Source organism: Gadus morhua, chromosome 14 (assembly GCF_902167405.1).
Source record: "Gadus morhua chromosome 14, gadMor3.0, whole genome shotgun sequence".
Lineage (NCBI taxonomy): Eukaryota > Metazoa > Chordata > Actinopteri > Gadiformes > Gadidae > Gadus > Gadus morhua.
In genome coordinates, this window is record NC_044061.1 from 22,947,491 (window position 1) to 22,962,490 (window position 15,000).

At 45.7% G+C, this 15,000-nt stretch overlaps 3 protein-coding genes across 4 annotated transcripts in view; 1 reads left to right on the top strand and 2 right to left on the bottom strand.

The window, feature by feature from the left end:
- foxf1 (forkhead box F1) overlaps window positions 1-3,925 on the top strand; it is a 4,788-nt gene extending 863 nt beyond the window's left edge. The window contains exons 1-2 of the mRNA XM_030376341.1: window positions 1-435; window positions 2,129-3,925. The exon at window positions 1-435 is cut by the window's left edge and continues 863 nt beyond it. Of these exons, the coding sequence (XP_030232201.1) occupies window positions 1-435; window positions 2,129-2,292 (599 nt within the window). The 3' untranslated portion in view covers window positions 2,293-3,925. The remainder of the gene's footprint in view (window positions 436-2,128) is intronic.
- Window positions 3,926-5,705: 1,780 nt separating this feature from the next.
- mthfsd (methenyltetrahydrofolate synthetase domain containing) lies at window positions 5,706-12,786 on the bottom strand. 2 transcript variants are annotated; one of them, XM_030376338.1, is made up of 8 exons: window positions 12,564-12,786; window positions 12,324-12,427; window positions 11,736-11,849; window positions 11,241-11,354; window positions 11,049-11,139; window positions 8,409-8,521; window positions 8,169-8,294; window positions 5,706-7,115 (listed from the first exon to the last, which is right to left on the bottom strand). In XM_030376338.1, the coding sequence occupies exons 1-8, from the start codon at window positions 12,589-12,591 to the stop codon at window positions 6,291-6,293; spliced, it is 1,515 nt and encodes a 504-aa protein (XP_030232198.1). In that variant the 5' UTR covers window positions 12,592-12,786; the 3' UTR covers window positions 5,706-6,290. The 2 variants fall into 2 exon arrangements, with proteins under 2 accessions (XP_030232198.1, XP_030232197.1); XM_030376337.1 differs by lacking the exon at window positions 11,736-11,849 and adding an exon at window positions 11,566-11,679 and having other exon boundaries at window positions 12,564-12,758.
- A 478-nt stretch (window positions 12,787-13,264) lies between these two features.
- Window positions 13,265-15,000, bottom strand: part of drc4 (dynein regulatory complex subunit 4) — a 4,188-nt gene continuing 2,452 nt past the window's right edge. Inside the window, exons 8-11 of the mRNA XM_030376340.1 lie at window positions 14,694-14,780; window positions 14,268-14,477; window positions 13,649-13,714; window positions 13,265-13,565 (exon numbers count right to left, since the gene is read on the bottom strand). Coding sequence (XP_030232200.1) covers window positions 13,416-13,565; window positions 13,649-13,714; window positions 14,268-14,477; window positions 14,694-14,780 — 513 coding nt within the window. The 3' untranslated portion in view covers window positions 13,265-13,415. The remainder of the gene's footprint in view (window positions 13,566-13,648; window positions 13,715-14,267; window positions 14,478-14,693; window positions 14,781-15,000) is intronic.

Sequence of the window (15,000 nt, forward strand, 5' to 3'; positions counted from 1 at the left end):
GTGGAGGCCTCTCTTGCCCGCCAAACAGCCTGTCCCTGGACAGCGGGATCGGGATGATGAACGGACATTTGGCAGGTAACATGGAGGGCATGGGTCTGTCCGGACACTCAATGTCCCACTTGTCAGCCAACAGCGGGCATTCCTACATGGGCAGCTGCACGGGATCCACCGGGGGTGACTATTCCCACCACGACAATTCCGGATCCCCGCTGCTTAACGGCGGGGGAGTGATGGACCCCCACTCCGTGTACTCCAGCTCAGCCTCGGCCTGGGCGCCCAACCCCTCGGCCTCGCTTAATAACGGAGGCTCTTACATCAAGCAGCAGCCGTTGTCTCCGTGTAACCCCGGGACGAACCCGCTGCAGCCAAGCCTGCCAGCTCACTCCATAGAGCAGCCTTATCTCCACCAGAACGGCCACAGTACGGATCTACAAGGTATGGGCGGACGATCAATAATCCTTAATCATCCTTAATCATCCTTAATCTCAAATTACAGGTGGATCGAGGGAATGAGTGTAAAAAAAATATTGACTATTTACTATAGAGTGTGAGATTAAATTGTGATATAAAAAAGGCCTACTTTGACAAACGTTTAGGATTAAATAACGTCAGTGAAAAACCTTTCATTGATAACCAAAACATTGAGCAAAAGAAAACGTAGTATTTTGCGTAAACCTTATTCAGTTATTTTAAAGACAAGTTTTAACCAAGGGAATTACAAATGTCCTCCACTTTGTCGCATGTCAACGGGTTGTGTAGCACAACACACATTTAATTGCAGCCTGATATAGCCTATTCTAACAGTAAGCAATTATAGAAAAAAACGCTGCATTCTCCTTTTAATAAAAACAGTGTTACATACTGAAGAAACCCAGTTCACACACACACACACACATAATGATCCACCCGTCCGATGGTATAAAGTGGGTCCAACACACTGAACTCAATAAACCCAGTTCAGTGTGTTAGGCTACATATACCGAATAAGCCAAGTTCAGTGAGTCACATACTTAGAAACCCCATTCAGTGTGTTACTGAAGACACACCATTCAATGTGTTGCATACTGAAGAAACAGCATTCAATGTGTTACATACTCAAGAAAACCAATTCAGTGTGTTACATAGGCCTACTGAAGAAACCCCATTCAGTGTGCTACACACAGGCTGTGTTGGCGTTTCGCTATTTGTTTTAATATTAACTGAACTGAATGGTTGAGTGAAAAGCTTCTCAATAGATCCAAATCGGCGGCTTTTATTCACCCAGAGAACCCTTCAGACAGTTTTATACTCGGACGCACACATCGCCGTCAGGCCCTCTCGGAGGCGGGTGGAGCCAGGCAGCCGGGCCCCAGGGCTCCGTGGGGCCCTTCGGGATTAGCGTGCAAGCAGACCACTCTCAATTATGGGCTATCCAACCCCTTTACAGACCGCTTCCAGTCAATTTGGACCAAGTCATATGGTGTTCATATGGTATGGGGTCCGAGAACCAGCAGCAGGATTGAAAAATAAAAGCGATGGGATTGCTCAAGGGCCGTAGAATCTGGACGACACACATTTTAAGGGAAAAGTAGGATTAAGTAGGCTATTAAACTTGCGTGTTTTATACCGTTAAACCCAACGGGTAGTTTATTCACAGTAAAGTGAATAAAAAATGATTAAACCTCATCAGATTAATTGTATGTTAGTTCAATGAGCAGTCATGTTTTAAAATAAAATTAGTAAAAACAAGAGTAAAACAAATATAGACCCTTATAATCCGCAATTAACAGTTATATTTTATACCTTTGTCGCCGTCTTAATCTCTGTAGGCGTGTATTATTGTTTTTTAGTTTATGCTTATTATTTGTTTGTTGTCTGTATTGGTCTGCTGCGTTTATTAAATAATCCAGCATAGGCCCCATGTCCTAGAGGTGTTTAGGAGACGTTGATTATCAGGCCTACATGGAGGCTGCAGTCTAAATGGTAACACAAATACTGATTGAATAGGCCATAGTTGTGCGCCTATCTCTTAATAAGGTGCCTGTGCGTCATTTCCTTTCTAACCATCTTCCAGATTTCCAGTATTTGTATTTAGGCCTATACAATCGAACAAAACAATGTAAAAACGCGTTTTCTCTTCTCTCTTCAGGTATTCCTCGGTACCATTCCCAGTCCCCCAGCATGTGTGACCGAAAGGAGTTCGTGTTCTCGTTCAACGCCATGACGTCCTCAGCCATGCACTCTCCGAGCAGCGGCTCCTACTACCACCACCAGCAGGTCTCCTACCAGGACATCAAGCCCTGCGTCATGTAACGGGACAGCGGCCATTCCGCGGACCATAATTGATTTTAAAGCCAAGGCAGACTTAACCAGCAGCAGGAATTGAAGTGGAAAAAGACAATTCTCTGAGAAAAAAACTACCAAAAAACACGCCCCCCTCCCTCCCCACGTCCAGGAAAACGCACACTGTGATAAACAACTTGTGGAAAACGGACTGGACTACTTGTGTACTGTTTTCTGGACTCTCCTATTCCCCACGTAGTTCAGAAAACAGACTGGCACTGCGCTAACACACGCACACACACACACACACACACACACACACACACACACACACACACACACACACACACACCCACACCCACCCACACACACACACACACACACACACACACACACACACACACACACACACACACACACACACACACACACATAATGATCCACCCGTCCGATGGTAGAAAGTGGGTCCAGCTGCCGTTTGGTACTAGTTCTGCTGGCGGATGAATACCACTCTCCACGCGTCAGATGTATAGGATCCTCCAATCCATGTAAATGCACATTTCCCTTTATCTTTAGAATATGTACTTTTTTTTAGGCCGACTGCATTGAGTATTTTGGATTCAAAAGCAGCGTAAAAAAAAGAAAGTGCAATGAACAGTTACTATCGGACATCATATATTGTGTAAAAAGATGAAGGCACTTTTTAGAATATAACCTATTAGCGCAACGTTTTATTTATTTTCTACGCCTATATATTCTAACTTTAGGCGAGTTGACCAAGAATATATGCTTTATTGGCAATATTTGTCAGAACGCTTACTTATTTGTTTTAAAATGAAAATCAAAGAAATAATGTAAGCACTGTTACGTTGTCTTTGTTGTATGTAGACGGCCGTTTTTTTCAGCACTGTAAGTATATGTTAGGATCATTAATATTAGAGGGTCTTTAGGACAGGCCAGTCTATGCAATTTTTTCAGTCTATGCAAAAACACACTATGAAGGTAAGGATTTGTGGTATGCAGTTTAGTCTACGGAGTAAAACTCAATCTTCACATTATCCGACTGATTCCTGTCTCTCAACTATGGGCTCATGACATGATGAAACCCAAAGACTCAGGTCTGTGTTTTTGGCGGTGACACAGAAGGAAAATAAAAACGCCAATACACATTGTAGCGACTGTGCTTTTACACTATTGGCACATGGCTGGCCCTGCCTATTGATGCAAATAGACCTAACATTACAATTTGATTTAAAACCCATATTAATAATTATAATTCATTGATGTAGACATGAAATAAAAATGTGTAAAACTCAAATACAGTCTCCGTTTCTAATTAGAATGTATTTTCCAACTAAGCGTCAACAATTCAAAGGCCTTGTCCATGTGGGGCGTATATTCATGAACAGTCAGCAACGATTATTTTGTATATAGCCGTTGCCTATTTATTCAATATTTTTCTTTCCATCTTCATAATCCTGCAAATGTTTAGGCCTATACATCTCCAAGGCAAAGATATAGAAACTAGTGGGATCAAATATATTTAACACAGCCTAATGCAATACCAATGAAACTTTCGAAACACATTTATTTAAAAAAAAATGTGATCTCATGTATGGAGGTGCATGAAAGTTAAATAAATGAGCAAATAGACAAGCCCTTACACAGATAGTATTCATTAAAACCACGTCAACGAAAAGACTACAGTGTACTGCTTAATTTAAAACAGTTTTCTTCATTTATTTTCGAGGTCTTAAGTGTAAATGTCATCGGCAAGACCATGTATATTAGGCGGCAAAAAGATTACGCATGCATTTTACATCACATATAATTCCTTTAAATGTAATTTTCTGACTGAAAAGATGATCCTTTAACTAGAATCGACAGGTGTGCCCTTGCAGGAACCCAGTAGGCAGAAATGTATTGCCTTTATTTTACCACCATACGAATAATTCACTGTCTTGGTCACATTGTCCCACCGAGACGCGCCTATAGCCTACTTAATCAATTCCCATCTACCAAAAGTTTTCCGGAAAAAAGAAATCCTTTATCCATGACATGTTTTGCATTGTGTGTTTAGCCTCATTATCTCCCAGCATGACCACTGTCTGACCCCAGGATCCAGATCCCACTTGGATGAATAGTCCAGCGTGCACAGGTGGGCTATAGCGTAAAGACGCGCTGAACATGGGAGCGCGCATTAACCAAATGATGACCATTAGCTGAGGCGCAGGGCTCTGGCCGCGGTCGAGGGGGTGAGATTCCGGCTGCGGGGCACTCCAGCTGTTCCCCGGCCTGGCCTGGATGACAGGTCCATAAAAAGCCTGTGGGCTCTGCTCTTTGGAAGCAGACAGGCAATGTTCTCATCCTTCAGCGTGGGCCAGGCCTTACTGGGACAAGACAACGCAGCGGCCAAGCAGGCATGCAGAGCAGGCAGGGTACACACGCTGCAATCTACGAAATGTCAAGCGGCAGTGCATAAACAGTGCAATGAAATCGTTTGGTTCGGGGGCTCAATACGAGTGCTGTAATCCAATCTGATTAGTTGGAATTGTGAGCGGATCTCCTCGTAGGCGGATTCAAAGCAGATCCATTTGACACCATCTCCCCTGTTAACCAATACCACCAGAGAGTTTGGAGCCCACAGACAAAATGGAAGCTCTGCTAAATGTCACTGCTGTTGAGATTTGGAGATGCGGTTCAAATCCGCACAAGACCTTAACTAATGGCTTGGCTTGAGCACATTTGGTGGGACAGGACTAATGGTGTTAAACCAAACCATTGTACCTTAATGGGTAGGACAAGGCTGACAAATAAGCATTTTATTAATACAACTGAATTTAAGATTTTCTTAAGGAACTGCTGCAAGCGTGTCTCCTGTCTTCGCTTTTCTCTCTCCTCTGGTTTTGGTTGGTCTCTTTTCCCTCTGGTGTCTCTCTGACTCCTCTGGTCTGGTGTCTCTTTCCTCTTGTCTCTCTGAACTATTTGAAAACTGTTTATTGACCTCGCTATGAACGGTAATTAAATGCATCGAATAGGGTGGACGGTGGAGTAGTTAATGCACAACCTTTAATAATGTCCCTTTCATTTTATATACTTTGTCATTATAAAATGTGTACCTCATGTTTGGTTAACCAAAAGCAATAGTCTTATGATTTTATTCAGGAAGGGAAATTGAGTGCAATCCATTCGGTCCAGCCTCTGGATTCATTTCAAAATGTGCAGAAGATATGTCCTCCATGCCCTCCCTACGGGCTACCAATGGGTGGAGGCTTACCGGAGCAGCAACAGAAGTCAGAACTGAATGTGGGATTTGAGTACCAACGCACTTGCTAAATACGTTTATCTCAAGATGTCAAATACGTTAAATACGGTTGAATCCCGCCTCAAAGCAATTCATATATCCAATTAAGTGGATAGTCAGAAAATGAAAACAGAAAATATTTCTTTTGAAGTTCGTAAATGTTTAATTAGAATACAAAATAATGCATATGTTTACAATACACAACATTGTTTTACATGCAAGACCTATCAATATTTCAGTCAAGAGCCAAAAACAGTTGTTAGAAGGTCGTTATTTAGTATATATAAATATATATACACTAATAACACTCCTTCAATCTCAGAAATGGATGGAGAAGTCTGGGTTTTTTCTCTGTTATTTGCTCAATTTCGGCCGTTCGGATTAGCTTATCTCAACAGTTATCCCCGGCGTGACTAAGAACTTAACTCCACTCAGTCACGCACGGTCCTAACACAATGTATTAAAACACTTTAAAGAAGGGGAAAAAAATATGACAACTCTGCCCAAAGATGCACACACGCAGACCAACAGGTCCACGTGCGTGTCGGCGAGTCGAAACGAAAACACTGCTAATAAGCCAACATAACTCTAAAGCAACGCTGAAATGCACAATCAGTTTGTTATACCTATCACAATTGGCAGTTAATACAGAGGCTCAGATAACACGAGTCCTACAAAACACCTGTTTATCCCCCCAACCCCAGAACCCAGAGGGGACCTCCGTCTACTCCACCACCACCTCCTTCTGAGGCTCCCCAGAATCCTCGTTGGGCTCGGCCTTGGTGCCGGAGTCCGGCCTGGACCGGGGTCGGCTCCTGGAGGGGCCAGCCCTCCGGCCCCCCCGCTGGTTCTTGGCCAGCTCGGCATGCAGGCTCTGGCCGTTCAGGGAGAGCCCCTGGAGGGCCTCCATGGCCTGGTCTGCGGCGTTGGGGTCCCCGTAGTCCAGGAAGGCCCGGTGCTGAGCCCCCTGCCAGGTGAGCCTCAGCGGGAGCGCCTCCTTCTCCCGCAGCGCCGTCTTCAACTCGCTGACCCGCAGGCCTGCGGGGATGCCCCCCAGATACACCGTGGTCACGTTGGACGGGGGGCCGTGGTCGCCCTCCATGCCCTCCTCCCCCTCCTCCCCCTCTTTCCCCTTCCTCCCGCCCTCTCCCGCGCTGCCCCTCCAGCTCCGTCCCCGGCGCTCCCCTCTCCCTTTCTCCCGGCCCTCCTCGCTGCCGTTGGCCTGGTTGTCCCCTCGGCCCCCTTCCCTCCGCACCCGAGCCGGCCGGCGTCGGGGCCTCGGCACGGCCTCCTCGTTGCCCCCGGGGCCGTCCCGCCCGGGGCCCTCCCGTCTGGGCTCCCCGTCGGAGTCCCGCTGGGTGTTCCGCCGCGGCCGCGGCCTGCCATTCCTCCGGGGCTTCAGGCCGTCGCCCTGGGGGTCTCCGCCTCTGGGGCCCCTCCCGGGCTCCACGGGGGGCTCGGGCCCCAGGACCACCTCCTTGCCGGCCGCAAGCTCCAGGGCCCGCAGCTTCTTCAGGACGGGGATCTTCTCCAGCATGTACTTGTTGAGCTGGGGACAGAGAAGGGTATGGGCTCACTGGGCACTAGCAGCCGCTAGCCAGCCCCGCAGGGGATCCATGCTATGTAACGACCTAATGCTTGGTGTGAAGGGAACATGTGAAGGGATATTGGACTTTTTTTTATTAAAGCATGCTACGAGAAACGCACCATGGACCTCCCTCCATGTTTTTTTTAAAACGCATTATTAAAAACGATGGAAACACAATAAAACCATAACAAAATGATATCAAAAATATGAACCAACAACCAGACACAGCTCTTCTTTCCCCCCCTCTTCTTGACGGGGCAGCTGAGACTACACATGCGTCTAGTCAGTGGAATTTTTCACTTTCCCTGCAGGTAAAAATAGAGAGTGCTCCTTCATTCTTTAAACAGGGAGCGGGAGGACTTTGATAGTGGCCGGGGCTGTAAAGGATATATGCCGCCATTGTTTATAGCGTGGTCCTTTCTGACCCGTACTTCCACCGGCCCCGGCAGAGCCCAGCCTGCTGCCACGCAGGGCCTTTGATGAGCAGACATGGCCTTCCTGCCTGGAAGGTCACTGTGTCCGGTTCACTGAGACGTCTCAAGGGACACACGTAGACAACTCAAGAGTCACACTACATTGTGTAAAATACATTAAAGATAAATCTATAAAATAAAATGTCGATCCGCTCTGGATCATATTGTTCTTTTACACCTCTGATGATTGTGGATCGTCAAACCCTTGAGAAAAGCAAAACATTTGTATCGTCTGCATTTCATGTTGTCCGATTCGCATCATGATGTTATTTAAATCAATAAATTATATTTTCTACTGCCGGCTCGATTTTTGAAACCACGCCATACATCCCAAAATCAGAGTGATTTCCAACCGTGGTAGTTGATACATGAAGCTGGTATTCATTGTCCTCCACAATTCTGTGGCTATAATTTCGGGAGGGAGAGATTATGGTAGGAGGGCCAGCGTTGGACTCACGTTCATTGTGCTTTGGAAGGAGCTGACTGCCCTCTAGCGGTCAGACATAGAATTACACATCGTGTGGATAACAATTGCGACTACCTTTGCCCAGATGATCCCCTCGGGTTTGGGGAGGAGGCAGTCGGTCTTGATGACCCTAGTGGGGGTGAGGATGTAGTCCACAGTGAGGTCGTGCGGTTCGACCAGTTCCTCTGAGAAGTCCACAACCTGTGAAGACAAGCCCCACAACGCTAGTCAACACCCGGCTGGTACCAGTGCTCACAGACGGCCTCTAGTTTACATTTGGGAAAATCTGAAAAGACTTAAAGATGAAACACTGACCTGACAGTCGTGGACGATCGTAATCACCACAGTGGACTCCGTCACAGCTCCCATCGAGACCATCATGCCGTACTCCATGTCTGCATAGCCCTCTCCTTTCCCTATTCGATAACCTGTCGGAGTGGGAGCCCCCAGAGGGGTTAGGAAGCAGAAATGTAGTTTCACCACAGCTTAATGGAATGCTGAGGCGTCAGCCCAGGTCAATATGTGCAGTGAATATTTTATTAAGCTGATAATATATGAATATTTCATGCAACTGTAAAATTTGTTAAGAGATTCCAAAAATAACTGATGACGCGTGCAAATATAAGCATAGCAGGGAAGAAAAATACTGATTCCTATGGCGTTTAAAGTCGTGCTTTTAGCATAACCCCCGAACAATCCAAAGGAATCCAAAGGAATCCAAAATCCAAAGTCTTTTAACCCTAACAAACCAACTGCTACAACGGCCATGCACTACCAAACTGAACAAAGCATGAAAATCAATAATATAATAAAGAATTCAACCAGTAGACCAGACCTGTACCAGAACACCAGTGAGTGTTCTGGTACAGTCCCATGGTACATGTACATGGTTCTGGTACAACCAGAACCATGTACAACCCCCCCCCCCCCCCCCCCCCACTATCCTAAACAGCCACTGACCCTAGTCCAGGACAGCTCTGATTGGGGCTTGAATTCCAATATTCCAAGACAGAAGAGCCCATTCGGACATATGGAGATGGTTGCCTTAACTCAGGACAGGAGAAGTTAACCGTGGACGGCTTGCAAGGATTGCCCAACGTGGGCACTGGGTGGACGTCCTAATGAAGGCATTTGTGTGGGATGCCATGTAACAAAAGTCCTGCATCAGTGGAAATCACCAAACCTTGAAGTGCCTCCAATGTGTCTCACTCCAGCCTTGAAACTAGATCATAGACAGGCCATCAGAGGTACTATTTCTCCTCCCTGGCAACACATCTAGTACTGGTGTAGTCGATGTTTACAACCTTTCAACAACTATCAGGAAATAAATAATCAAACTGTTCTGAACCTGTGTGTGTGTGTGTGTGTGTGTGTGTGTGTGTGTGTGTGTGTGTGTGTGTGTGTGTGTGTGTGTGTGTGTGTGTGTGTGTGTGTGTGTGTGTGTGTGTGTGTGTGTGTGTGTGTGTGTGTGTGTGTGAGAGAGAAGTTTGAAGGATGGCTTAATCGGAGGTAGTGCTTGTCATGAGCAAGTGAAATTCTACTTGTGCAATCTAAAAAGAAGTCAGGTGCTAAGCAAATGCCAGCATATGTACCACACTGTCTGTGTCATATTCAGGGCTTATACATCAGAATTTGATTTTTTTTGTGGGTAATAGTCAACCATTTTGTGATAATCCTTAAAAAATGTACCAAAACCTAGGTTAATCAAAACTTTGTTCTCGTCCATGTCTTGAGAAACACAACAATGTCCCTCCATAATAACAAATAGTTTCACGTTACATTTCTAAACGGTGAGAAAAGCACCATCACTACCAATAACATTCCTAAGCTCCAACACTTTGGTAATCGAGGCGGTCATTGCAATGTAAAGTCACAATCTCTTAGCCCTATACAACATGATATTCATAATAAATATATACAAACAAACACATGTAAGAAGAGGCCAATATACACTTCCGTTCAAAACTTGGGGTCACTTAGAAATGTCCTTAAAAAATTAGTTTTTTTCAATCAAGATAAAATTAAATTAATCAGAAATAGAGTCTAGACGTTGTTAATATGGTGAATGACTATTCTAGCTGGAAACGGCAGATTTTTGTTAGATAATCGACATAGGTGTACAGAGGCCCACTTCCAGCAACCATCCCTCCTGTGTTCTAATGGTACATTGTTTTAAGTAATCGTGTTAAAATGCAAATTGATGATGAGGAAACCATTGTGCAATTAGGTTAGCACAGCTGAAAACTGTTGAATAATAGTGTGTGAGTATTCATGGAAAACATGAAATTGTCTAGGTGACCCCGATCTTTTGAACGGTAGTGTATATTCCAGGGTTGAGCCTGCCCAGGAGGCGACCGGGTCAACCCTGGGGGTCATGTTCCTGGAACCCTTAGGTTGGTTCATTGGCATGGTGTGAGTAAGTGTAGATAGACTTATGAGGGTATGAGGTGGGTCTGCAACCGCGCGCCCAAGTGCACAGAGCCTCTCCAACATTCCCCAAAGGACAACAGGGCCCATGGTTCCAGGCTAACATTCTCCATGACTGTGGGGCAGTCCTGTGGACATCAGAGAGAACCATGTCGTGACTCTGGTGTTGTCCGTCAGGAAAATGCTAAAGGGACCTGAGCCGATTTCACAAACCATACAGTTTCTATGCTGGCCTTTGCAAAAGGAGACGATTCTTCCATCCCAACAACATTAGTTCTCAACATAGTTTGTGTTGCTACTGAGATGAGAGGGGTTGCCTGGTCATGGCCTTAATGGACGCACTTATTGTACGTCCTTACTTTTAAAAATACTAATTTGCATCGTGAGGCTTCTTATCCTGGCTATCTTTGGTTAACCTAAAAATTGTTAGTGCTTGGCACTTGGTTCTATGGCCCATCTTTTTCCTGGCTAATAAACTAGCGTTTCGGACTTATACCCATATCTCAGAGCTAGTGCGGTGGCTCTCACCTTTCTCAGAGACGGCCACAGAGCCAACCACAACCAGGTCCACCTTCACCTTGGCGTCCAGGCCAACGGGCACGCTGAACTCCTTCACGCCCTGCAGAAAGACGCACAGTTAACCGGAGAGTCACGTTACGCGTGATATGTGATGATTGCGTTTCTCAAGCTAGCTAAACCAGAGCTAGCTTGAAAACTAACCTGGGATGTGGAGCACACACGCAGCTGCTCTTTGCTGGCCCCCTCAGGGGGGGTGATCTTGTTGAAGAGACCGGCGCGAAGGCGGGGGGTGGGAACCAACAGCGTTTTCTTTGCCTTAAAAGAGATAAAAGAAGCAGATATGTGATTGGTGAACATTCAATGGCCACTTGTTAATGTTAAAAATGAAACAAAGACTGAAAAGATATTTATAAATACAAAAAAACTGGTGGTTCCGAACTATAGTTCCCGGAAATTAAACAGGCGTGAGCGGGCCTTCATCTGTAGCTTCTAGAGGCCTTTTCACCCACACATGGACTACAACTACCTGTAGCACTTCCAGCCGGGCACCCTCCAAAGGCTTGTCAGGATCCACTTTCACCTCAGCTGTCTCCGTGAAGGCCTCAAGCCCAGTGACCCTGGCACAGGCGCTGAAGGCCCCCTGCATGGAGGAGGGTGTGGACAAGAGGGAGCAGAAAGTATGTGGCAGGAACTTACGTCCAGTGTGACAAAGCGTGCCTGCTGCTGCGGTCTGTCAGGGTTAACTTTGACGGTCTGGCTAGACTTGAATTCCTCAAGGGCCGTCAGCCTGTCACAAGCTTCAACTGCACCCTAGCACGCCGCGACCATAGAGTTAGTTGCACACATGCAGAGAAAACCAATCAATAAAAGATCTTGAATACATTTATACATTAGAAGCTATACCATTGGCGTTCACTAATCCGGCTGTTGGTAGGCCTATATGAAATCCAAATTGAATCAAGTACATCCAAAACATGCACTCGACGTTATTATGAACCGTCATCTTTTTATAAGAGATTAATCAAAATTAGCCAAGGTATTGTGGTTTAATTCCCGTTATCCCATTGCAGTAAAAAAGTTTCTTGTCCCCACCAGATGAACCCGCAGAGGTGTTTTCTGTATACTTAAGTGCCACCTCTTCAGCTCCGACCCAAGAGGTCCACGGTGAACTCGATTTTATGGGACCGTGAGGGCCCACGTTTAGTGACTGATCTACACATGTAACGACCGTAACCACGTTTTAGCCGTAGTATTGTACGGCTAGATTGAAATGAGATGCATTACCTTGAAATTGGGAATACGGTTGTGAACAGGCCTCGGGAAGTTTGCGAGGTTATTTTCTTCGATATGGTCCCAAACTTTCTGTCGAATGTCCCATTTTGTGGCGCCTGAAATTAAAGGGTAAACGTTTATTGAGAATATGCATCGATAAACTTAACGCAATAATCGTTATTTTAGACGTTAATACACAGGCATGCAATGGAATTAGAGTGTTAAGGACGTAAAACGTCGTAAACATTTTACCAGAGCTTATCTTTATAGCAGCCTCCATATTACGCAGCGCTCGTCGGTGATACTAATAACTTTCTCCAGGGATCCAGAAAAGTAATTTAAGTAGAGGAGTGGTGCGAGTAGACGCTGGGAAACATCGCAACAACAGCTGCTCGTCTGGGGCTTTTGTTGTATGGAAGCCCACGAAGACCAATCCATTCGCAATTCGCTAAACTAAATCCATGTTGCCGTTATGCGATCCACGCACACAAAAACGCCCATCAAAACAGATAATCCTGCCCTACAGGAAAATCAATTACTGTTTTTCTTTCCCCGAATTACGTTGTATATATCGATGCAGGAACGTTTGATGATTGTCTTTGGTGATTTGTGTTATTCATTAAAACTGTATTTGGTTTTATTCAGTTGCATTGGGTTTTGGTTGCGCACTTTCGACATAAACGGAATGTAATAAACCGCAGTTTGGGAGCCAGAATATCGGATCATAGCACTGGACCGTAAAAGCACAACCCTCTGCACCAGAGTGGCCTCCCTTGGTACCTGTAGACTAAAGGTACTTGACCACCACCTGCAGGCCTTGTTCAGCTGCATTTTATACATTTATTCCACTCTATATAGTCTTATTTTCTTTGTTGCATGAAGCATTGTTTTTTAGACTTTTCTCTTAAATAAAAAAACATTAAAATGTATGACAACAAAAAATATTACATGGGTATTATGAACACATTTCTTTGTTTTTTTTCTGTTCCGTTTTTTCATTCATTTTACATCCATATGCCACAGAAAATCGGACAAAGGCACACATACAAATCTTTATAAATATAAATTGAGCTATCACAGATCAGAGAGCAACACAGTTTGAGGTCATTTGGTCTGGGAGACCAGGCCGGCCGGCCCCTGCCCCAGAGTCTGCCCGGCCAGGGTGCTCTCCAGGGGGGTAAAGCCCAGCTCCTCCACAGGGATCCCGAAGGCCCTCAGCTTGGCCTCGTAGGTCCTCAGCAGGTCGTTGTGGGCCTGGGCACAACAGAGATCGTGTTCAGAGTGAGCCGAACACAAACAAACAGAATCGATGCTGGTAGTATCGACAGAAGGCTCACCTTGCACGTTCGGGCCAACTCGTACTGCAGATCCTTGATGGCGATATTCTTGGAGTCTAATACTTCCTGTAGGCAAAAACGTGTGCAGAATTTTCCATCACGCGCCGTTCAAAAAAGAAAAACAAATAGGTCACATTTCTACAATTTTGCACTGATGACAGTTACTACTTTCCCTTTGTCACGTCTACCAATTTGTTGGAAAAATCTGAAAGCTCACAGGCATACTGTACATGTGTACCTCAACACCTATTTACTGACCTACACTGTTTCCTTTATGGCTACAGATTCGTTGCCACAACTGTAAGGTGATACCTTGCAGTGCAGCTTGGTTGGCGAAATCAGGACAACCGATCCTGCCAGGCTTCAAGTTATAGGCTTGTGGCCACACCACAGCGGTTCGAACCAACCGGCATCCTACGATGAACTACGTGATCTACGTGATACGTCGGGTCGGTGATGGATAGATGGTTCTTCCAATCACCTGCCTGGTACCTTTTGAAAGCGCCTGCCCTTTTTTCCAAACAGATCCAAGGACAGATGGTTCTGTGCAACGAAGCATCCGGCGCTTCAGGCTAGTGAAGTTGGCCGTAGAGAAGAGGCAAAATACAGATAAACGTACCTCGAGTTTGCGTGTGACCACGCCCAGGGCCATGGGGTCCATGTTGCTGGCAGAGAGCACTTCGTTGAGCTGAGCCTCCTTCTTCTCCAGGCAGTCCGTCAGGGCGGTCAGCTTCCGCTCCAGCAGCAGGTTCTTAAAGCCGCTCTTCTGCTGCACCTCCTGGATGGCCTGTGTGAACTTTGTGTACAGCTCATCCCTCTCCGCCTGGATCTGTACAAAACGCGTTCCCATGGTGAGACACGCGTAAACACACACTTTCCCCCATCATCGGTATCTGTGACGTGACTCCTTAAAATAGATCTGAGCCTCTAGTTGGAACACAGATGTATTGGAAACCATCTCTCACGTTTCTCAGACACATTCTATTTATACGTATGTTAATGAATCAAAGTGGGTCAAAGAAAAAAACAAAGTGTGGTGTCTTACCTTGGTGAACCTCTGTTCCAGCACCTCATGCTCCCATTTGAGATCCTTCGCTTCCTGTTCTCCCACCTTCAGACGCGCTTTGGCACTCTGTCAAGAGGTGACACCATCGATTTAGCCACTGGTGGTTGTCACGGATACGACACAACACAAGACGATTGCAACAAATCAAAAAACAAATGATCTCACAGTCTTTTCTATTTGGAAAATAGTATTACTGGCTAAACTGATTCCATGACCGGCCCAAGTCTCCCCAAGTGTTCCTTCATGTAAGGCCAGTCAGACATGTAGTTCAGTGTTGAAAACACGC

Excerpts from the sequence above, each read along its gene's own strand:
- mthfsd (XM_030376338.1), bottom strand. The coding sequence starts at position 12,591 with ATGGAGGCTGCTATAAAGATAAGCTCTG. Across the intron at positions 11,355-11,735 it reads CACGCTTTGTCACACTGGAC|GCAAAGAAAACGCTGTTGGT; the intron begins GTAAGTTCCTGC and ends ATCTCTTTTAAG. Across the intron at positions 8,295-8,408 it reads CGATCGTCCACGACTGTCAG|GTTGTGGACTTCTCAGAGGA; the intron begins GTCAGTGTTTCA and ends TTGTCTTCACAG.